General features: G+C 50.9%; 1 protein-coding gene across 1 annotated transcript in view; it reads left to right on the forward strand.

The window, feature by feature from the left end:
• The window catches only part of ADCY5 (adenylate cyclase 5), a 154818-nt gene that overhangs the window by 76482 nt on the left and 54508 nt on the right, over window positions 1-23828 (forward strand). The window contains exons 2-3 of the mRNA XM_060100158.1: window positions 10779-10928; window positions 14827-14948. Coding sequence (XP_059956141.1) covers window positions 10779-10928; window positions 14827-14948 — 272 coding nt within the window. The remainder of the gene's footprint in view (window positions 1-10778; window positions 10929-14826; window positions 14949-23828) is intronic.

The following is a 23828-nucleotide window of genomic DNA, read 5'->3' on the forward strand; positions in this document are numbered from 1 at the left end:
TAGGCATATACCCAAGAGAATTGAAAACAGACGTCTCTGAAAGAAGCTGTACATGAATGTTCATAGCAACATTATTCATAACAGTCAAAAAGTAGCTACAACCCAAATGTCTATAACTGATGGATGAATAAACAAAATGTGGTATATCTGTACTATGGAATGTTATTTGGCCATAAAAAGGGATGAAGTACTGATACATGCTAAACAGAGATGAATCTTGAAAATATTACGCTAAGTGAAAAGAGCTAGACACGGGAGGCTATTACATGATACCATTTATATGAAATGTCTAGAACAGGCAAGTCCATCAAGACAGAAAGTAAATTAGTAGTTGACGGAGCTGGGGGTGGGGCTGCAGGGGGAAATAAGCGAGGATTAATGGGCGTGGGATTTCTTTGGGCGATGTTAATAATGTTCTGGAGTTAGTGGTGAGGGTTGCACAACCTTGAGATTGCATTAAAAGCTACTGAATTGGGCTTCCCTGGTGGCTCAGTGGTTGAGAGTCCGCCTGCCGATGCAGGGGACACGGGTTCGTGCCCCGGTCCGGGAAGATCCCACATGCCGCGGAGCGGCTGGGCCCGTGAGCCACGGCCGCTGAGCCTGCGTGTCCGGAGCCTGTGCTCCGCAACGGGAGAGGCCACAACAGTGAGAGGCCCACATACCGCAAAAAAAAAAAAAAAAAAAAAAAGCTACTGAATGGATGAATTCTATGGTATATGAATTGTATCTCACTGAAAACATAATTAAAGGACACTCTACGAGGGTAAGGCTTGGCCTCACAAGACAGGCAATGGGCCTTTCTCACCCGCAGTGGCGAGTTCCTGGGAGAGAGCTGGGCTGGAGGCAGCAGCTGGGAGGAGGGCCCTAATCAGCAGCATTTTATGTGACCAGGATCTATGAAGAAGGCCCGGGGCACTTAGGACGAGGGTGAAAGAAAGTCGAGTGTTTCTTTATTAAATAGAATAAAACAAAAGTGACCTAAATTAAGTTGGGATAAATAACAGCTTTGTGCGGTAGAGCAGGAGAAGCTCTGAACTCGGAATGAGAATCTGATTGAGCTCTGCCGCCGCCTTGCTGTGTGACTGCCTTTGAGGCTCCTGCCTCGAGCCTTAGTTCCCGCATCAGCAGGAGGGGGTGATGCCACCCAACTTGCTTATCTTAGAAGGATGCAATGAGGATGCAATGAAATATTACCTGTGAAGGTGTTTTGAAGGCTGTAAATTGCTGACCCCCATCATTCCTAGGTACTTGTCTTTTTTCCTATTTTAGTCTATGTTGTCTTTCCTAAACATGGATTAAGCAGATGCTAATTATTGATTTGTTTTTAGTAATAGTAAAATTGTATTAAATAAACATAGTACTTTTATAGATTACTTTTTTTTTAAACCATTGAGTTGCACACTTTATTTATTTATTATTTTTTAAGAATTTTATTTATTTTTAGCTGCGTTGGGCCTTCATTGCTGTGCACGGACTTTCTATAGTTGTGACGAGAGGGGGCTACTATTCATTGCGGTGCACGGTCTTCTCATTGCAGTGGCCTCTCTTGTTGCGGAGCACGGGCTCTAGGCGGGGGCTTCAGTAGTTGCAGCACTCAGGCTCAGTAATTGCAGCTTGCGGGCCCTAGAGCACGCGGGCTACATTAATTGCAGCACGTGGGCCTAGTTGCTCCGCAGCATGTGGGATCTTCCCAGACCAGGGATCGAACCCTTGCCCCCTGCATTGGCAGGCAGATTCTTAACCACTGCGCCACCAGGGAAGTCCCAAACATTGTACTTTTAGAATCATATTGTAGATTGGTATTTCCAGAGGCAGTGAGTAGCCCATATGGTTGGGGTAGTGAGGAGAAGGGGAACGTGGCCCACGATGAGACTTGTAGAATCTTAATACCAGCACAGGAGTGTGGGCTTTATTTTACTGGTGGGCTTTTGAGCAGGAAAGTGTCATGATATAAGGGGATATGAGGATCACTGACGTAGAGGATAGTTGCATAGAGGATTCCAGTGCAGGAGAGATTGACAAGCACCGAGCAGCTAGATCCTGGCTGGAATGGAGAGGAGGAGGGGTGCCACCTGGGCAGAATCCTAGCAGGAATGAAGTGAGCGGAGACCCTGGTCTTGTTTGTCCAGAGCCATTGAGATGGACCAGCCACCTCTATGAAAGAGGACCTCATCACAGAAACCCTCAGGCAGAGATAATGTGGCTTTGATCACAAAAAAAATGTATAGCAATCTTTATTCTCTGTAAAGGAAAAATTTTAAAAGAGGCATCACTATGATGAAAAAAAGTTAAAATATGTAATATTTTAAAAAAGCCATTTAGCACCTAATCGAGCATGGTACAGTATTCAAGAAACCCTGCTGATATGCCTTCTCAGTATATAATTTAAGATTATCCTTCCTTGATTTATTTTACATCATAATGGGATTCCACCGAGGTCCCCCAAGCCTGCCACCAGCACCACGCAGGATAAATGAAATCTGGGACAGGCAGAAGGAACCCTTGTCCTGCCTGTCAGCTCCTTTTATTTGGGACTCACTTGGTTGCTAGTTTTGTGTGTTTGTAAACAGAAAAAGGACTAGAACAGAAAGCATTCTGCCTGTCTTTAAGGCTGGAGTCCCAGGTCACAGCTGTAGAATACTGGAGAGCTGGTCCTCAGCTCCCAGGGCCCTGAGTTTGTCTAGCCCGCCCTGGGTCCAGGTGGGTGGATTTGGAAAGTTAGATCTCAGCTTTGACTTGCACTTAAGTGGGGTGATTTCAGGCCCTGATGTGAAGAGGAATTACTGTAGTCTATCTGTGCAGGAGCCACTGAGAGTGGAAGAGGATCTGGAAGAGGAAGTGGGGCGGAGTGGAGGCTGGGTCACGCTTAGTGTGCTGGGCCTCAGCCAAGGGGGGTGGTGTCAGCTGGGGGAGGGCAGGTTTGAAAGGGCTCCCTGTTAGCGTTGCCAGTGAAAATACAGTCGCTCGGTTAAACTTGAGTTTCAGATAAACAAATAATTTTGTCGTATATGTCCCCAATATTGCATGGGACATACTTATCCTAAAAAAAAAAAATGTTGTTTATCTGAAATTCAAATATAACTGAACATCTTGCCCCCTCTCCCCAGTCACCAAATCTGGCTTCCTGGGGAATTCTGATTCCCCATCTCCTACCACCACCACCAGATCCACCCTGTGAACCAACTTGCAAGGGCAAGCTGGCTTGTCCAGAACAGAATTTATGCAAAATAGCAGATTGTGAGGGGGTCTTCCCCAACTTACTTCCTTCTATTCCAAACCGTTCATTCTTCATTCCTCTTTGCCTTGTGCCTTTCTCAGGACTGGTTAGTAGCAGGCCTATGGCAGCAGGCCCTTGGGTCCCCCCTGAAAACTCAGAGAGAAGAGGCAGCATGGATGGCAGTGCCCAAGGCAAGCTGCTGGGAGTCCTTTCAACCTTTGCCATGGAGACACTGCACACACTGAGGACTATCACTTCACTTGTGGCCAAATCAAACCTGCAGCCTACAGAGAGCCAAAGATTGGGTTTCTGAAGTGCTGGGGTTTTAGAAATGCCAGCGGAGTTGTACGTATGCCTAGGCATATCCTCTGGGTTTCCACTAGGGGACCAGAATTCCAAACATTCCCCACTCACAGGGGTTTCTCCTGGTGTGGTCCTGGGACCTCCCAGACCCAAACCATATGTAGGCCTGGTTTTAAAAGCAAATGCTGAGGCCACTGCCAGGGCTGAGGTTTGCTGTATTGTCAGGTGTCCCTGTTACTCCACCTGGTGTAATGTAGGTATCCCTTCACACACATACACACACACGCACACACACACACGCATCTTCCATTGGTTGGACATGTCCTGTGAGGTTGGCACAAGGAAAACCAACAAACCCTTAATTAGGCCTTGCTTACTTGTTGTGAATGATACCTGCTATTATTTACTAATTAAGTATTTTACATAAGGACATATGAAGGGGCTCAATATTTGATAATTATTTTTAGTAGAGAAGAAAGCTGGTCAGCATTTAGACCCTTGTGCCTGAGGTGTGAGATCATTTTTAAGCTACAAACTCCTTCCTGGAAGGCTGTAAGCAGAATTCCATCAGATTTTACTGACGTTTCCTCTCCATTCATAACCTTAGTGCCTGCACAGTGGCCTTAGCATCTATTAAAACCTGGCACACAGATTCCTGCTTTTTTGATGGGTGGCCTGTGTGTGTGTGTGAGTGTGTGTGGTGTGTGTGTGTGTGTTTGTTTGATGTGTTAATCTCTTTTTCACTCTCAGGTCCAATTTGCTGAAATCACCCTTCCCAATGGGGCCTTGCTCAAGACCCCTCTCTCATACCCGGCACTCTCTTCCTCCTCACCCCATTGTGTGTTTAGTGAATGGGAGAGAGGAACACTGAGGCATGCTAAGCTTAGCCAAGCCATTTGGACCCTATTGGGTTACAGCGCATCATTTTACCTGGATTTGCACCGTCTGTTGCTATTGGCCTTCTGGCTGCAGGAGGAGTAAGGTTACAGCAGGAGAGGTCAGGAGGATTAGTACTGAGATACAGCATCAGCCAGTTGATAATTACTTCGGAGATCATGTCTCAGAATAGAGTCTGGTCCCTCTTTCTGGCCTCAGAGAGAGGAAAGGCTGCCCTTTCCCCGTCCAGCTGGCTCTTCATATTCTCTCTGCTAGTCCCTCCTGGACCTTAGTCCTGTCCTTTCTTTATTAAAGTATAACTTACATACAGTAGAATTCAGCTTCTCTGGTGTACAGTTCTGTGGATTTGGCAAAGGCATATAGATGTGTAACTACCAGCACAATCATGATGGGGAACAGCTCCATCACCCTGAAAGATTTCCTCCTGCTGCCCCTTTTAGCCAACCTCTCCCCCTGCCTCCCGGCAACCACTGATCTGTTTTCAGTCCCTGCAGTTTTATCTTTTCCAAAATGCCATATAAATGGAATCATGTAGTATGTAGCCTTTTGAGTGTGGCTTCTTTCACTCAGCATAATGTATTTAAGACTCATTCATGTTGTGTGTTATCACTAGATTGTTCCATTTTATAGATGGGTAGTATTCCATAAACATTCCTGCACAGATTTCTGTGTGAACATAACTTTTCATTTGATTTGGACAGATACCTAGGAGTGAGGTTGCTGGTCACATGGCAGGCATAAGTATGAGAAATGCCAGAATGTTTCCCAAGGTAGCTGTACCATTTTTCATTCCTACTAGCAAGGTATGAGAGTTCCAGTTGCTACACACTCTTACCTGTACCAGTGTTGGCAGTTCTTTCTTCTTTTCTTTTCGTTTTCTATTTTATTTTAACCATTCTAATAGTGTTTAGTAGTATCTCATTGTTTTTTTTTAATTTGCATTTCCCTAATGGCTAATGATTTTGAGCATCTTTCTCTGTGCTTATTTGTTATCCTTATATCTTCTTTGGGGAATTGTCTACTTAAATATTTTGCTCTTTTAAAAATTGGGTTGTTGGTTTTCTTATTTTTGACTTGAGAGCTCTTTATGAATTTTGGATACAAGTCTTTTTATTAGATATATGATTTACGTATAACTTTTCCCATTCTGCTGCTTGTCTTTTCATTTTCTTAACAGTGTCTTTTGAAGGCAAATGTTCTTAATTTTGATGAGCCTGATTTATCAATTTATCATTTCTTTTCTTTTTTTTTTTTTTTGCTGTACGGGGGCCTCTCACTGTTGTGGCCTCTCCTGTTGTGGAGCACAGGCTCCGGACGCTCAGGCCCAGCGGCCATGGCTCACGGGCCCAGGCGCTCCGCGGCATGTGGGACCTTCCTGGACCAGGGCACAAACCCGCGTCCCCTGCATCGGCAGGTGGACTCTCAACCACTGCGCCACCAGGGAAGCCCCATTTCTTTTCTTTTATGGATCATGTTTTGCTGTGGTATATAAGAAATCTTTGCCTAACCCAAAGTCTTGTGTTTTCTTCTGGAAGTTTAATAGTTTTAGGTTTTACATTTAGGCCTATGAACTGTTCTGAGTAAATTTTTGTATATTTTGAGTTAATCATATGGGTATCCAATTATTCTGGCACCGTTTGTTGAGAAGATTTTCCTTTCTCCATTTAGTTGCCTTTGTATATTTGTCAAAAATAAAGGTGTGATAAATGATTTGCAGATATTTTCTCCCATTCTGTGGTTTGTCTTTTCACTTCCTTGATGGTTCCTTTAGAAACACAGGACTTCTTAAATTTGATGAAGGGCAATTTATCTCTTTTTTTATCTTTTATCATTTGTGCTTTTGGTGTAATGTCTAAGAAATCATTGCCTAATCCTAGGTCATGAAGATTTATTCCTATATTTTCTTCTAAGAGTTTTATAACTGTAGCTCTCATGTTTAGGTCTCTGATCCACTTTGAGTTAGTTTTGTATATGGTATGAGTTATGAGGTACAACTTCATTTTTTTGCATGTGGATATGAAGTTATCTCAGTATCATTTGCTAAAAAGACTATTGTTTTCCCATTGAATTGTCTTGGTACTCTTGTTAAAAATCAGCAAACCATAAATGTAAGGGTTTATTTCTGGACTCTCAATTCTATTCCATTGATCTATATTTCTATCCTTAGGCCAGTACTGTGCTAGATTAATTACTGTAGTTTTATAGTCAGTCTTAAAATTGAGTAGTGTGAGTCTTCCAACTTGGTTCATCTTCTTCAAAATTGTTTTGGGGGCTTCCCTGGTGGCGCAGTGGTTGAGAGTCTGCCTGCCGATGCAGGGGACACGGGTTCGTGCCCCGGTCCGGGAAGATCCCACATGCCGCCGAGCGGCTGGGCCCGTGAGCCATGGCCGCTGCGCCTGCGTGTCCGGAGCCTGTGCTCCGCAATGGGAGAGGCCACAACAGTGAGAGGCCCACGTAACGCAAAAAAAAAAAAAAAAAAAAAGAAAGAAAAAAAATTGTTTTGGCTATGCTAGTTGTTTTGCTTTTCCATATAAATTTTAGAGTCAGCTTGTCAATTTCTTTTTAAAAACCCTGGTTGGGTTTTGATTATGATTATGTTGCATCTGTACATCAGTTTGGGGAGAATTGACATCTGAACAATACTGAGTTTTCCAATACATGCACATGGTATGTCTCTCCATTTATTTAGGTCTTTTAAAATTTCTTTCATCAGTGTTTTATAGTTTTCAGTGAAAAGGTTTGCAATATTTTGTTAGATTTATGGATAAATATTTCATAGTTTTGGTAATATATAAATGGCACTTCAAAAAAATTTCACTTCTGGGCTTCTCTGGTGGCGCAGTGGTTGAGAGGCTGCCTGCCGATGTAGGGGACGCAGGTTCGTGCCCCGGTCCGGGAAGATCCCACATGCCGCGGGGCGGCTGGGCCCGTGAGCCATGGCCACTGAGCCTGCGCATCCGGAGCCTGTGCTCCGCAACAGGAGAGGCCACAACAGTGAGAGGCCCACATACCGAAAAAAAAAAAAAATTCACTTCTGATTGTTGCTTGCCTGTAGAAATACAGTTGCTTTTTTGTATATTGACCTTGTTTCCTGTGATCATGTATCTTTGTATTTCTAAACTTGCTTATTAATTCTGGTAGCTGTTTTGGAGATTCTTTGGGATTTTCTACACAGACAAACATGTCATCTGCAAATATAGACAGTTTTATTTCTTCCTTTCCAATCTGTATGCATTTTATTTTTTTCTCTTATCTTATTGCATGGCCTAGGACCTCCAATATGATGTTGAATACACGAGATGAGAGAGGACAATCTCTCTTTGTTCCTGATCTTAGGGGAAAACATTCAGTCTTTCACCATTAAGTGTGATGTTAGCTATAGGTTTTTGTATATGCCATTGATCAGATTGAGGAATTTCCCTTCTCTTCCTAATTTGTTAGGAGTTTAAAAAAAAATCTTGTATAGGGACTTCCCTGGTAGTCCAGTGGTTAAGACTCCATGTTTCCAGTGCAGGGGACACTGGTTCGATCCCTGGTCGGGGAACTAAGATCCCAATGCTGCACAGTGCGGCCAAAAAAATAAAAAAATTAAATTAAACTAAAAATCTTGCATAGATGTTAAGTTTTGTCAAATACTTCTTCAGTAACTATTGAAATAACCATATGGTTTTCTATTTAGTCTGTTAATATGGTGAATTACATTGATTTTTGATGTTGAAACAGCCTTCCATTCCTGGGATAAACACCAGTTGGCCATGTTGCATTATCATGCTGCATTATTCTGTCTGAGAGTAACTCCTCATATTCTCCTTTCCAGTTTCTCCTCACTCCTTTTGTTATCGTCTGGCACCTTCCTCTCACCTTTCAAGAGATATCCCGTAAAGAGAACATTCTTCAGAATTCCCTGTAGTCTGCATCTTCATCCTCCACCTCCTCATCTCATTCTCTCTCCTTAGCCCTCTCTCAGTGGTCCCCAGCGACATCCAGGAGGCGTGTCCTTGGGGTCTCCTTTCACAGTCATTGCATTGCTTCCTACTGCAGGCTGCAGTCTATTTCTTCCCTGCTCTTGGGGGCTCTTCTTTCTGAGTCAGCTCTGCCTTGACAGCCCCCAGCCTCATGTCTTTGTTCCCTCATACTTTGGGCTTCTGTGGTAGCCTCCTGACCCATCTCTCGACTCCCTGCATTACTCTTGCCCCTGATGAATCTTTCTGAAGCCGTGTGCTCATCCTGCCATTCTTTGCTTCAGCAGTGTTCGTGGCTCCTGTTGTGGGATTGTGCCAGGACTTCTCAGCCTAACATTCAGATGCCTCTTCATTCTGGCTCCAGTCTGCCTTTCCAGCTCCAGCTCCTCTCTGTGGACTTACCCTCAGGATTAGAGAGCTCTGGGTTATTTACTCAAGGATGCTGAGTACCCCGCAAGCCTGAGCTTCCTGCATGCTCTCTCCAGGGACGCCCTTTCTTATGTCTGCCAGCCTCGGCAAACATGCCCCTAACCGCAGGCCCAGGGAGCCCGGGCCTGCCCAGGGGTCTCTCCTCACTCTGTGCTCTCTTCCGCTCCCTCTTGCTTGGCATGAGTCAGTTTCTGCTTCCTGTTGCTGGTTCTCTGTCAGTCTTGACCGCTTATCTCCTCAACTGGACTGTAAGCTTCTGTAGAGCAGGTGTCTTCTTTGCTTGTGATAAATGGGTTGGGTTTTTCTCTGCAGTGCGTTTACATAAGATGACAGTGGTAGGATTCGGGGGTGGCTGAGGTTGGGGTGGGGGGCTGGGAGTGAGCCACTGAGTTGGTGGAGCTGTGGAGCTGCTAATCTGAGTTTGCCTCTTCCCTGAAGGCTCCTCAGGGAGGCATATGGAGGGGAGCCAGGAGGTGCTTGAGGGGAGCCCACAGTGTCCTTCAGCCAGAAAACCAGAATTTTTTGTGTAGCCGAGGAGAGAGCAAGACCGAGATGGGAGAGGAAAAGTCTCTTTCTGTTCATGGACTGGGAAAGACATGGTATAGGGTGTCTCCAGGGAAAGATGGCACCACATCCGGTATGGAGCCCACATGGCTCTGGCCTGAGAGCCTGGGTGGAGGTCAGGGCCACCTCAGAGCTGGGCCGGGGAAAGCCTTCAGGTAGAATGCAGAGCAGAGCCAAGGACAGGACTTCTAGGTCCAGAGACACCCTGGAAGAAGAGTGTGGAAGAGTCACTGCCAGGCAGCTGAAGTCCCAGAGGGAGGCCCTTTGGGGATCCAAATAGACAAGTGGACTAGAGACCAATGCAGGGCTCCTGGGGGCTGGAGGAGCCACAGTGGAAGGTGCAGGGGTCGGCCTGGGCTCCCCTTCTGCAGTTGGGACTAAGAGCTAAATGTTTGGAGGGAGTGATTGAGGCCTAGAAAGCTGAGCCTCTTTGTGTGGCTTCTGTCCGGTATGGCCTGAGGCAAGGGCAGGACCAGGATCTGTTTACCCAGATACCCCAGGAGCTGTACCTGCCAAGAGAAGTTCTGACCAAACAGTACCTTTGCCAGGACCTGGAATGTGCTATGTCAACCCTGTTTTTGTGGGTTGAGTTGTGTTTTCCCTTAGCTTTTCAGTAAGTACTGCTTTCAAAAGAATTCCAGCCTTGTCTCTGACCCGAGGGACAGTGGTCTTCCTCCACACATATCTCTGTCAACACAGAGGAGGGCACCCGTGAGGAGTGGGGGTAATGGTGGGTGCTTGCCAGCAGGTGTGCTGGTGGGGTCGCCAGGAGGCCCTGGTGCTGGTGCAGAGAAGGAGATGAGACCTGTGTGGACACTGATCCCTGCTGGCCAGGGACCTCATCCTTCCCTCAGTCCCCAGAGGACTTCACACAGTGCTGGGTATCAGCAAGTATTTGCTTCTTGGAGCTGATTCCTGGGGAAGAGCCAGCTAAGGCCTCTCTGTGGAAGAGCAGCCCTTTGTCCTATGTGGACCCTGTCGCACTTTCAAACAATGAAACCCTGTCCCCCTCAAGGAACCTTCCCTGCAGTGCCCTTGCCGCCACCAACACACACAGCTCTGTCACAGCATCCCCAAGACACCTAACCTTTTAGCCTTTGGTACTGTGGACATGGCCAGTATGAGTATTCAGTGACTCAGCATCCTTAGGGCCATATTCTATCATAGGCCAGCCAAGCTTTAGGCTCTGAGGACATCAGAGAGCCTGACTGATGACACTTGGCTACTCCCAGCAGTTGGCTGTGGGTGGGTTCCCTTGGCATTTGTTTGCGGGCAGCTAGGTGTGCGTTTGCTACCGTGGGGCCTGGGGGCTCCGAGCTCTGGGACTGGGAGGGTCGTGGCTGAGGCTCCAGTACCTGGTGCCTGCTCCAGGCCTGAGCTCTGTGTCCTCATCTCTCCCTCTGCAGCTCGTCTCCAATGTCCTCATTTTCTCCTGCACCAACATCGTGGGCGTCTGCACCCACTACCCGGCTGAGGTCTCCCAGAGACAGGCCTTCCAGGAGACCCGGGAGTGCATCCAGGCTCGGCTGCATTCGCAGCGGGAGAACCAGCAGCAGGTGAGTGAGGCCCTCCTGCCCTGCACAGCTGGCAGGGAGCCTGCCTTGGCTGAGCTGCTGCCTGCCCACCAGCTGTGCTCAGGGCAGCTGTCCAGCCCCGCCTCCCTGGGGTGGTGCCCAGCCTATGGGGAACGTTTCCCCTGGAGGGAGCCCAGCGTTCCTGGCTCTGTGGGAATGCTCTAGGGGAGGCTCTGGAGCACCAGCTCTAGCCCTGCCCTTGCCTGTTGCGTCCTCAGTCTCCCTGGGGTTTGCAAGCAAACCAAGCAGCTCCGGCGGCAGGAAGCAGCCCTCCACCTCTCCCCCGGGGCTGATGAGTTGGGGTGGTGAGAGCGTCAGTGTTCCCTCCTGGGATTAAGGTGCCCGCCAGGCGAGGGGGGAGGGAGGAGGAGAGGAGACCAAGCTGTCAGCCCCTGTGACACCCTCACTAGGCACTTCCTCTGTGATGATCTCTGGGGTTTGGTTAGTTCAGAGAAAGGAAGACGACTGTGTCTCACCCTAAACCTCACCCTCAGGGGACTCCTGGGCCAGGAGGCAGGCCATTCGTGCAGCTCACAGACTCGGGGGCTTCTCCCCGTGAGCCCTGGGCAGAGGGACCTGCCCCTGTGTACTCCTCTGGCTAAGGCGGGGCAGGGACTGAGGACTTGTCAGGGTTCCCCGCCTGGCATCCTGGGGGTGTCCTGTTTGGGGTTCAGGTCTGGCTGGCTCACCACTGTGTCTTCTCCTGTGTGTGAACCAGATGGAAGTTGGGATCTCTGAGACTGTGCATGGCTCCCAGACAGCAGGCCTGGAGGGAGACCCCAGGGGGAGAGTGGGCAGGTCAGCAGGGTGCTGGGGCTCCCACTGGACCTGGACTCGTCCCGGCTCTCAGAGATAAGGTTACTCCAAAGCGGAGGGGCCTCCCTCTCTTCTTAGGTTCGTGTCTCGCCAAACCCTGCACGAACACTGGAGGAGGAGTCCTCTTCTGTGCTGCACACTGTGTCGGCCGACGACAGGTGTAAACACGGAGGTCTGCCTTCGATCGTGAGGACAGGGGGCCGGAGGCCTGGATGGCAGTAGTCATCTGTGCCCTCCTGCCCAGCACGGCGTGTGCGCTGTGAACACCCCACGAGCATAAAGTTTGCCACAGTGTGAGGGCCTCTCTGCCTCTGTCTGGATTCAGCCCACGGCTGGTGACATCCAGATGGCTGAGCAGGGGGGAGAGCTCTGCTGAGCCTCTCCAGGCCCTCCCCCAGTCACCATCTGCCCCTGCTTCCCCTCCAGTCCCACGCCCGGCCGCTGTGCCTGGCTAAGTCCCCAGCTCAGGCTGTCCAGTCTGAGGCCTGGCCTTCCCGTGTGCTCTCTTGGCCCCATCTGGGCTCCAGGTCCAGCCTCTTGAATGAAACCTGTTCCCAGGGGTGTCCCTGAGTCTTCCCACTGTCTCTTCTTGACAAGCTTACCCCACCTCTCTGTACCCTGCTCACCCCCAAGTTCCTACCTGCCTCTAAAGCCCCCCTCTCATCCCTGTTCCAGACCCCAGCATCTCTCACGTGAGATCAGGATACCTTCCTTCCCCTTCTGGATTAGGGAATGTCCCCCCTCACTCCTGGGCCCTGTCCCTTCTCCAGTAAAATTAGCATTTACAGGGCTTCCCTGGTGGCGCAGTGGTTGAGAGTCTGCCTGCTGATGCAGGGGACATGGGTTCGTGCCCCAGTCCAGGAAGATCCTACATGCCGCGGAGCGACTAGACCCATGAGCCATGGCCGCTGAGCCTGCGCGTCCGGATCCTGTGCTCCGCAACGGGAGAGGCCACGACAGTGAGAGGCCCATGTACCGCAAAAAAAAAAAAAAAAAAAAAAAATTAGCATTTACAGTGCCTCACAGTTTACTTGCACTGACCCTGGCCAGGCTGGACATTCCAGAAAATCCACAGGGATTTGGGGGAGAAAATATGTTTGCCATACCATGTTTCAGGCCAAGGTACTGGGGAGGGGAGGCATGCTTCCAGGGGACAGGCACTCCTCACCTAGCCAGGGCCCAGAGTCAAGCCTCCCCTGCCCTCTGCAGAAAAGGATGCTCTTAGATCTGAGGATGCTCTTAGGTGCCACCTGATGAGGGGACTCAGCACTGTTCCCCAGCCAGCCCCTGACCACTCGTCCTGGCCCTCAGCTCCAGAGCTAGTTATAAATGTAGGAAGGTCTCTCATGAATCTAAACAATTTGTAGCACACTTTCTCCCAGTCATCCTGTATTTCCGCAGAATTGTCCTTTAGCTTGTATTGATATTTTTATCACCAGTAGCTGTTCGCTGAGAGTTCAGTAAATATGAAATGGCCTTTAATGACCATGTGCACTGATGTCTGGGGAGGCCAGACCAGCCCACAGAGAGCACCATTCCTCACTAGTCCACCAGAGTTTCCTAAGCATAAGCCTGTCAGCTCTGGAGCTGAGCAAGACACAGTTCCCACCCTCAGGGAGACCCCAGTAACAGACCATTGACACTGAAATGCAGAGTGATCGGGGGCTCTATAAGAAGGCCCAGGGTGGTGAGGGGATGCTGGAAGCTGGAGCCAGGACCCTCCTCCTGGGACGGGGCTGAGCCTGAGGTAGGTTAGCAGCAGTACTTGAGGATGGTGATTCTAGTTGAGGAGCAAGGCCTTGACCTTCGTGATCAGGAGGACGGGGGTGCCATGGACAAAGGCAGGGAACTTGAGAAGAAGGAACATCAGGAGCATGGTGAGCTTGGCGTGGGCATGATGTCAGGTGCTGGTGGCAAGACATAAGGCGGGCAGCCGGACGGGGGAGTGTGTGGGGAGGTGAGCAGAGGAGAGGCTGATGGAGACCTTGCTCCCAGAGGCCAGGAGGAAGGGGGTGGAACTAGACAGATGCAGGAGCAGCAGAAGAGTCTTAGGGCCACGTGAGAGAGCAGCCCAGCTTCTGGTGCTGAAGGAGTGGAGAGAGGATGAGGAGGGCTGGAGACAGCCAGGAGGAAAGGCTCCAGATGATAGGATTCGTGAGCGAGCCTGGCAGAGCGCCTGGTGTGGGGAGGGGGCTACAGAGGGTGCAGGTAGAGGTTGGACCTCTCGGAGCAGGCAGGCCCCGGAGGAGAACACAGAGAGCAGGCCAAGTCCAGACCCCATCAAGGGCTGCCGTGACCCTACCCAACTTCACAGGGTGGCCCTGGCCCCTCTCCTGGCTTTTCTCCAACCTCCCCTTCAGCAGTCTTAATTTCTTGGTTTCTCAAAGTCAGCAAGCTTTCCCATCCTCCTGGGCCACCATCCCCTACGTCGAAATGGAGCCCCCTCCTTCACACATCATCCTCTGGTGCCCACGAAGCCTTCTGTGACCACCCTGCTTCTCCCCAGCCTACGTCAGGTCACCCTGCTCAGTGCCCTGTAGTACCTGTAGCCCCACAAGACTGGGAATTGGTGAAGGAGGAACTTTGCCTGTCTCGTTCACGGTTATCACTCCTGGCACCCGGCATGACGCCTGGAACATGGGAGGTGCTCAGTGAATATTTGGTGACTGAACGAATCTCATCTAAACCTTCCAACAACCCCATCCCTATTTATAGATAAGGAACTGGAGGCTCAGAGAAGTTCAGTCATTTGCCCAAAGTCTCAGGTGACACCCAGGATTCTGACCCAAGGTGCCTGGTACTACAGATTCACCAGGAGTACTTTTCCCCATGTACGTGGAAGAACCAGGAGCTGTCGCAGGGAGATGGGGGCCAGGTAGCCCTGGGGCATGACTCCACACGCAGCACTCACAAGCGTTAGCCCCATGAGTTTCAGAAGAGCCTGAAAAGTTTTCCAGGGCCCTGTGGGTGGGGGCTCAGGTGGGGAGGAGTGAAGCCTGGGGAGGGGAGGGGACTGCCAGGCAGGGGGAGGAGCTGTGATGAAAGCATCTGCTTCCCTCCCCAGGAGCGGCTCCTGCTGTCTGTCCTTCCCCGTCACGTTGCCATGGAGATGAAAGCAGACATCAATGCCAAACAGGAGGATATGATGTTCCATAAAATTTACATCCAGAAACATGACAACGTGAGGTAGGGGTGAGGCTGGGGGGCAAAGGCAGGGTGGGAAGACTGAACCCCCAAAGAGGTGACATGTCCCTTCCCTCCCCTTCAAGAGGGCACAGCCCAACGGGGTGGTCTGGTGGCTTTGGAATGTGTGTTGTCTGGGGCACCCCAGCCCCGCCCCTCTAGGTCTGTTAAACGAATTAGTATTGGTGGGGAGGAGGGGAGGCTGCGGCAAGGAGGAGAAAGGAGAAAGCAACACCACCAGCTCTTGGGGAAACTCCTAGCCTAACAAGGGAGACCGACAGTACAGACTTGGGACCCACATGTCACCATCATCATCTCAATCTTCACCACCATCCAGCAGCCTCCATGCCTTCTGAGCCAGTGTGTGCCAGACACTGTACCAGGCATTATCCACCTCACTGCTAATCCTGTCAGGAGGCTGACAACCCTGCAGGGTGGGGACCCTTATTCACATCCCTTGTTTAGAGATTGAGCTCAGAATGGCTAAGACCCCCGGCCAAGGTCACTCAGCCAGGAGTGGTAAAGCGGTGTGTGCCCAGGTCAGCCCACCTTGAAGCCCACGCTCCTTTTAGTGCGTGTTTGCGGCTTCCCTAGACGGAAGTTCTGACAGCAGGGACAGGCAAGCAGATGTACATTACAGAGTGCAAAATCTGCTTCTGTGTTCCATGGGGACATGAAGCGATACAGTGGCCTTCATCCAGCATGGCTTCCTGGAGAGCCTGCTCATCCTCCCACATGCCCAGAAAAGGAGCTGCTGTGTTTGCCTTCGAGAGGGTTGCTTCCTCCCTGGGCGAGTTTTCCTAGGACCCATGAGTCCTCTGAGGTTGGTGTGAAGAGGACATTTTGGAGGTTTGGGCTGAATTTTCAAGTTTGGGTTAAAGAGAATAATACAAATTATCGTGCGTGGGTGCACGCACACGCACACACAAATACACACATTCAAGATGAGGCTGATGGCAGCAGGAGTGGGGAGGGCATGTGCTGTCTTGCAGAGTGGACAGGGCTGCCCAGTCCCCAGTGTGTCCCGGAATCCGACGCTGCTGATTCTGCCCGTGTGTCCTCCATCCAACTCCCAAGACAGATTTGAAGCCCTTGGGAGAAAATAGTACCTGGACAATATCTTTGTCCTGTTTTCAGAGTATCCCACCCCCGTGACGCCCGCCCACACTCCACTGTCAGGCAGGGACAGTGTGGCCAGCAGCAGCCTTGGACTCACAGGAAGAAAGCTGCCCTGGCCGAGTCTCCACGCCGAGGAGGTGTCCCGAGGGGCTGCGGGCTCACCTCAAGAGGGAGGTGGGGTCCAGGCCTCGGTAGGTGGTACTGATGTGAGGTTTCCCTCCTCGGCTTGTCACACCCGCCTCTGTCCTCACATGGTCGCCTCTGTCCTCACATGGTGGAGTAATCACTGGCAATAGTTAATGCTTGTATAGAGCTTTCTTTAACCCAAGCACTGTTCTAAGCGCATTTGTATATTCGCTTAATCCCCACAACAAATATAAGAGGTTGGTACTATTATTATCTCCTTTTAACAGGTGAATAAACAGGCACAGAGATTAACTTGTCCAAGATCCATAACTGGTTAAGTGAGGGAATCGCCCCCAGAAAGCTTTTTGGTATTGGAGTTTTTACCTGGTCTGACTACTTGACAGATTTTCTTTATACGCCAGCAGAAGGGGTTTGTGGATGACTCTGTAGGAAGGAGGTTTGGGGAGCCTTCAGGGAAGAGGGGACTCAGAGGAGAGGAGGAGAGAGGTTTGGCTTCCCACCTGCGTGTGTGTGACTCAGGAGCCACAGGGCCTTTCCTGTCTGCTGGCTGCCCCTCAAATCTGGGGGGCCCCACCTTAGGACATGTAAAGAAACAGCCTTATTTATCAGAACAAGTCCCAGAGGTCCAACGTTCAGGTGGGAAGGAGTGACCCGCCAAGTGGTCCCAACACATACAAACCCCTGAGCTCCGCCCGTTGGAATTTTCTCTCTTGGTCCTGTCTTCACCATGCCGCTGGCCCTGGCATTGCTCTGTTCCAGGCAGAGCATGGACAAAAGGTGCTTTCCTCGATTGCTCTTAGCACAGCAGAGCTTTCAGCAGATTTACTAAAATATAAAGTGGAACACAAAGGAAATCCAGAAAATTCACCACTCAGAAACCGTCTGGCATTCAAGGCACAGGTTCTCAGCCTGGCTTGGCTGGCACATCTGCCACGTTTGGCCTCCTCTGCATCTCTGTCCAGTACCTTGCCCTCTCACCCCTCTGTCCTCCCAAATGGGGGGCTTCGTCTCACTTCCCATCCCTCTGTTGCTAGCTCTTGGGCCCACAGCCCTCCAGCAAAAGGGTTTGGTCAGAGAGGCTGACTCAGGCCTCTTCCGCAGTGACTGCCCTACGCAGTGGCCCACCCTCTGGGTGACACCCCCTCACCCCTCCACTCCCATAAAGGCTGTGACTTCGGGTCAATACAAGAATCACAAGAGTGGCTAGAGCATCGGCACAGCAAGAATCAGAATCAGACCCCAGCCATGGGGGGTGAGGAATGTCTGTTCTAAAATGTGCTCAGGATCAATAACAGCAATCAGGAAAGAGATGAAAGGACAGAAAAGCTAAGACGCCATCATTTTCATGGGGACAGACATAATTCTGGCTCTGAAATTGCCAGGACTAGGGGTGGCTGGTACACTTCAGAGGCCAGCCGCAAGCAATCATATGCAAATATCCCGCTGGGGCCCCTTCCCTGTTTCATCAGCCTCCGGGTGCTGCTCTTGGTGGAAACACATTGCTTGCTCTGGTCTCTAGTTTTGGGCTGAACCTTTGGCTTGGGTTGGGGGTTGAGTAGTAGGTGGAGGGATGACATCACAGTGTAGAAATGCACTTTGGGGCTTGGCTCATGGTCCAGTGTTTAGCCCTGGGGCCCTAGGCATGGCGGCCCTTCATGTCATTCTGGCTCTGCTGTGTGACCAGGGCAAGTTACAGGCATTGAGCCACTCTGAACCTGTTTCCTCATCTGCATAATAGGATAGGAAAAGTACCTACTTAACAGGGTTTGTTAAAGAGGAAATGAAGGGCTTCCCTGGTGGCGCAGTGGTTAAGAATCCGCTTGCCCATGCAGTGGACATAGGTTCGAGCCCTGGTCCGGGAAGATCCCACATGCCATGCAGCAACTAAGCCCGTACGCCACAACTACTGAGCCTGTGCTCTAGAACCCGCAAGCCACAAGTACTGAAGCCTGTGCACCTAGAGCCTGTGCTTCTCAGTGAAGAGTAGCCCCCACTCACCGCAACTAGAGAAAGCCCGCGCGCAGCAACGAAGACCCAACGCAGCCATAAATAAAATAAATAAATTTATTTAAAAAAAAAGAAAAACAGTAAATGAAATAACATGAGGAAAGCGCTTAGCACAATATCTGGCACAGAGCAAGTGTTCACTAATTGGGAGCAGCTATTATTGTTACTGTTATCATTATGATTATTACCACACTCCTATCAGCAAAGAAAGGCCTGGGGATTCTCGATCTGGGGTGGAAGGGTGATGAGTCACATTCGTCAATTCTCTGTGGAGTTGTAATATTTAGACAGGGTGATGACATGCTCTTCTCTAACCCCACTGAGAGCAAGGCCACAAGAAAAATAAATCAGCTCTGAGGTGTGACAGTTGGGGCCTGGATCTAAGGGAGAGAAGAGACTAATGGGTGGCCAGAGAGTTTGGCCTGGGCGGGGAAGGGGGACAGACAGGTGCCCATCACTCTCCGTGGCCTCATTGTCCCCAGGCCCCAAGGAGGATCATTGCACAGTATACAGTTCTCGGGATTCTGGGGGGCCTGTTGGATGCTCTGGTGCTGGGCCACCACTGGCTGTGGTTTGAGGCAGGCCAGAGGCCAAGGAACCCTCAAGACCCCCGTGGAGCCCCCCAGATGCCTCTCCTGTCTGATGTGTCGGGTGGAGATGTTTCAGCCCCTCTTGCTGGACAGCTCAGTTGGGGCTGGGGCCATGGCTGGATTCAGACCTGTGACTTGAGAGCCCTCCTGCCTACCCTCACCTCCCCCCAGACATCTGGCCCTGCTGCAGCCACAGCGCCAGGGTGAGAGGAGGGCTGTGCTGTCCCTACTCCTGGGACGAGGGCCTCCAGGACATGTCAGCGGAGGCTGTTCTGGGCTGGGGGCTCCTGGTGCTCTGCTCTGAGGGGAGGGGGATGGGGGTTGGAGGAAGGGACACCCAGGGACACCCAGAGAACATACCACATGGGGGGGCAGAGTAAAGGCACTGATGCAGCCAGAACCCAGGTGCCACCGGGTTACCCCTGCCAAGAGGTCACCATTGTGGAGGAAGATGAGTGTCTGTGTTGGGCAGGCTAGTTCACACCCCACTCTGCCACTTAGTAGCTGTGGGGACTTGGGCAGGTCACCTAGTCTAAGCCTCAGTTTCCTCATCTGTGACATGGGAATGGTGATGTCCTTCCATTCATCCATTCAGCAGAGGTTTCACCTCTACCTCCATCGCCGGGAATCACCAGCTGTGCTCTCAGACACTTAGCCAGAGGCAGGACCGTGCTGGCAATTGGGGGGGGGCACTGTCTCTGTCATGGGGAAGCTCCCCTTCTGTTTGGGAGGACACTCAAACAACAGGTTAATTAGTAAATTGGGGATGCATCACATGGGGAGTGGGGGTAGTGACCTGGCGACATGGACTTTGCATTCTGGCAGAATACAGTGCTAGACAGCCCACCTCTCAGTCACTGAGGAGCAGAGTCTGTAGGAGGGGGGCCCTGGGGCTTCTTGCAGGGGTGCTGGAAGGGTAGGGCAGCTACAGCGTGCAGTGTGTCAAGCCCCGGGCCCACGAGGTGGCTGCACACTGTTTGCCCTGCGGAAGCAGAGCAGGCTCCTGGGCAGGCTACCCGGTGAGAGTCAAGGTCAGGTAACCCCAGAGGTTTCAGGAGGAAGGGAACACCCAGCCAGTCCTGAGAGGGTACTGAAGGGTTTCCTGCTTCCGCAAGGGTCCCTGCTGGATGAGAAAGACCTGTACCTGATTGGCCAGTACGCTGGAGCCCTTAGGTTTTACAGGTTGCAGATGGGGGGATCATTCCAGACTCTGCTCTCTGTGGGAGTGGAGAGAAGGTCACCTCCTCCAGGGGGCGCTGGTCCTCTGCTGAAGGAGTGCCGGGGCGGGGCGTGGGGGTGGGGGTGGGGGGTGCAGTCTTGACTCACTGGCTTGAATGAGAGCCTCATTCTCAGAGACCCAGGAGCCCTGTGGAGCGGGAGCTGGGTGCCTGGCAGAGGAGCTGCTGACCCGGGGGTGAGAGTGAGGTTACACCTTCGCCCTACACAGGGTGGGTGTAGCAGGGTCTGGGGAGGGCTGCCCTTCCCCCGCCCTTCCCTTCTTTCCCCATCTCTCCCCAACCTCCCCCTTTTAAGGTTATAGGCTCCTCTCCTGTCTCCTTCAAGGGCTTGGCTGCGTCCCCAGGTCACTCCAGCGTCTGGCTCAGCTACAGCATGGTTCTGAATTATAATGACCACCCCGCAATGTCTGCGATGCTCTGATACCCGTGGGCGGATTGTGCACCCTGTGGGCAGAGATTGAAAATGTTTACCTCCCCATGTCCCCAGCCAGCGGATGGACGAGAGGTGTGGCCCACAAACATGCAGCTTTCCTGTCTCCAACCTGATATTAAGAAAAGTATTCTTTTCTTGTCATCTCCTGTATCAATTATAGATATAAGTGGTCTTATATTATCCTCTCATTCATTCCACAAACATTTATTGAGCTGCTACTGTGTGCCAGACACGACTCAGAGTAGATGGAAAAGACACCATGCTTGCCCCTTAAGGAATATCCAGCCCTCACCAGTGAGGTAGGGCTGAGCCTGGTGTTCTGGGAACGTGGCTGACGACCCCGCTGGAGCCACTGAGGTTGGGTCTTTTCTTTCAATCAGTCAATCAATTAATTAATTATTTTTGTTGTGGTAAAATATACATAGTATAAAATGTACCATTTTAATGATTTTAAGTGTACAGTTCAGTGGCATTAAGAACAGACACACTGTTGTGCAACCATCACCACCATCCGTCTCCAGAAGTCTTTTCATCTTGCAGAACTGAAACTCTTTACTCATTAAATACTAACTCCCCATTCCTCAACTTCCCCCAGCCCCTGGCAACCACCATTCCACTTTCTATGTATTTGGCTACTTCCAGGTACCACATTTAAATGGGATCATACGGTATGTGTCCTTTTGTGTCTGGCTTATTTCACTAAATGTCTTCAAGGTTCACTCATGTTATAGAATGTATCATATTTTCCTTACTTTTTTAAGGCTGAATAATATTCCATTGTATGTATTTACCACATTTTGTTTATCTGTGCATCCATAGATGGACACTTGGGTTTCCTCCATCTCTTGGCTATTGTGAACAGTGCTGCTATGAATATGGGTGTATAAACATCTCCTTGAGTCCCTGCTTTCAAACTTTTAGGTATATGCCTAGAAGTGAAATTGCTATATCATATGGTAATTCTATTTCTAACTTTTTGAAGAGCCCCATACTGTTTTCCATAGTGGTTTACGGTTTTCCCTCTGCACCAGCAGTGCACAAAGGTTCCAGTTTCTTCACATCCTTGCCTGGGATTGGGTCTTGACAACAGACCTAAGTTTGTCCTGGGACACAGAATGGGGATCAGTGGGGAATGGAGCCAGCACCGCTCTGGACTCAAAATGGGGGGCCCTGGGGGAAACTAGAAGAGGGAGAAGTTGGGGCACAGGGTCACTGACCAGTTGAACATGTCAGGCTGTCTTTGAAACAACTGGAATCAATTGTGCTTTGTGATTCTGATTCTAATAAGAATTCAGACACAAGAAGGCTGATTCTGGGCAGGGTGAGTCAAAGAAGACATTGTGAAGATGGAAGGGTTAGAATCTTCTTTCAGAAGGCCTAAAAGAAGAATGTGATTTATTTTCCATCTTTTAAAAATTAGCATTTTTATTATACAAAGGATGTAGGTTCTTTATAGAAAAATTGGAAAATAAGAGCAGCATGAGAAGAAAATAAAAAGCACCCATCCTCTCACCACTGAGAGGTCCCGACTACGGCTTGGTTCTGGGGCAGTTTCCCTCCCTTCAGTGTTTCTCCTTTAGGAAGCATTTCCCCAGTTCTCCTCAGACTCTGGAAACAGAAAGCCTGAAAGTGCTGTGGAGGCTTCATTGTCTGGGTGGGGGAAGTAGGATTTGGTGGGCAGAAATAAGAGTAGGCGCTGGAGCGTTAGAATGGGGTCTGCAGGAGGCCCTGAGGCCAGCAGTGGGGATCCCAGGACATACCTTGATCCCAGACCCCCTGGAGCCGGTCCTGGTGGTCAGGCTTGTCACAGAACCCTCTGCTTCCTGAAGGAAGGTGTCCCGTCTCTGTGGGAGTGGAGAGGGCACGGCTGTCCCAGGGCAGATTCTCCCTGTACGTGGATGTGTGCCAACAGCCAGTGTGTTCAGCATCCTCTCCCTGGCTTTCCCCCTTTGCCTCTCCCAGCCTGTGTCCTCAGATGGTCCTTTGGCTGCTCCCAGTTCAGATGCCCCCGCTAATCGTTTTCCACTGCCCCTCAGAAAATGCCCAGTCATCTGGAGCCCATTCTCAGCCAGGTGTTATAAGACCACATGTGATTGTGTTGCTCACCTAGGGCATGGCAGAGGCCCATTGACCCTCCTTTATCTTACAAGGGGTATGGACCTGGGTGGCTTTCTGGGTGGTAGGGCTTGAAGCAAATGGAGCGATGCTGAGGGGGCAGCCCTCTTGGTCCAGAAGAGACCCCTGGCTTGTGGCTGGGCCTCCCCAAGCTACACACTGGGGGCCTCCAGGGCACTTCCTGCCCTGCTTCCCCAGAACTTCCGCTCCCTCTGGGCCCACAGTCCCAGGAGTTGGGCTGAGACCTTGCCATGCTCCCTTCCCGGCCCCCACCCCATGATCTCTGTTTCCCCAGGCCCCTGCTCTTCCTGGGCCCACCTGGACAGATGGCTTGCTTCTTGGCATTTCTCAAGTTCCCTCTCCGTGCCAGGCAGGGAATGCAGGAGTTCGGACGGGTGGGTTCTCATGCTGCTGCCCGCCCAGACCCCTAGCTCCTGGCTGTTCAGAGATGCTATGGAATGTGGGTTCTGCACAGAAACGGGATCAGATGCCGGCAGTTCCCTAAGTCCTAGAGCCTGTTGGCAGTGAGAGGGAGCAACAGTGAGGAAATGCACTTAACCAAAACTGCACATGGTAAGGCTGAGCTGAAGCTGTGACAGAGCTGAAGGGCCTGTTGTGGTAATGGGGATGAAGAGCCTGCCCGCTCCTGCCTCTGGAACAGAATGCAGGCGACCATGAGTGATGGAGGGCAGGCAACTAGGGAAGAGCGCACAGCCGGAGTGGGCCTACCCAGCTTCCGCAGACCCACCACGAGGGCCTGATCACGTTGCCAAGACAGGCTCTCAAGTGGGAGCTAATCGATGAATTAGTACCTTGCCACGTGTCTGGGCCCCGCGCTCTTGTAAAATGGCCTTCGGAAGTACCGAGGAGCAGATCAGGAGATCTTGGCCAGCAGAACAGACAGCCTGCCTTTGGGTAAACCTCGTAAAACAGAGCAGCCTCCAGAAGTGACAGACACGAAGCAGAAGCCTCCCCCGAGGAGGCAGAGGAGTGTGACTTTGCTTGTGACAGGAGGTGGTGGAATGTGGAGGTGCCAGGGTCTCCATCAGCGTGGAGCAGAGGCTGCAGGGCGTAGACGTGGGACCCGCCCCAGCTCCGCCCCAGCTAGAAGCCTTGCTTGGAGCAACCTTCTCCCTGGCTGCTGGTCGCTGTCACACCACCTGAAGGAAGGGAACCAGCAACCTGCCCCTCCCTGATTCCTCAGCAGCTGTTGAAAGAACTTCTTTTACGGAGG

Source organism: Mesoplodon densirostris, chromosome 5, assembly GCF_025265405.1.
Source record: "Mesoplodon densirostris isolate mMesDen1 chromosome 5, mMesDen1 primary haplotype, whole genome shotgun sequence".
NCBI lineage: Eukaryota > Metazoa > Chordata > Mammalia > Artiodactyla > Ziphiidae > Mesoplodon > Mesoplodon densirostris.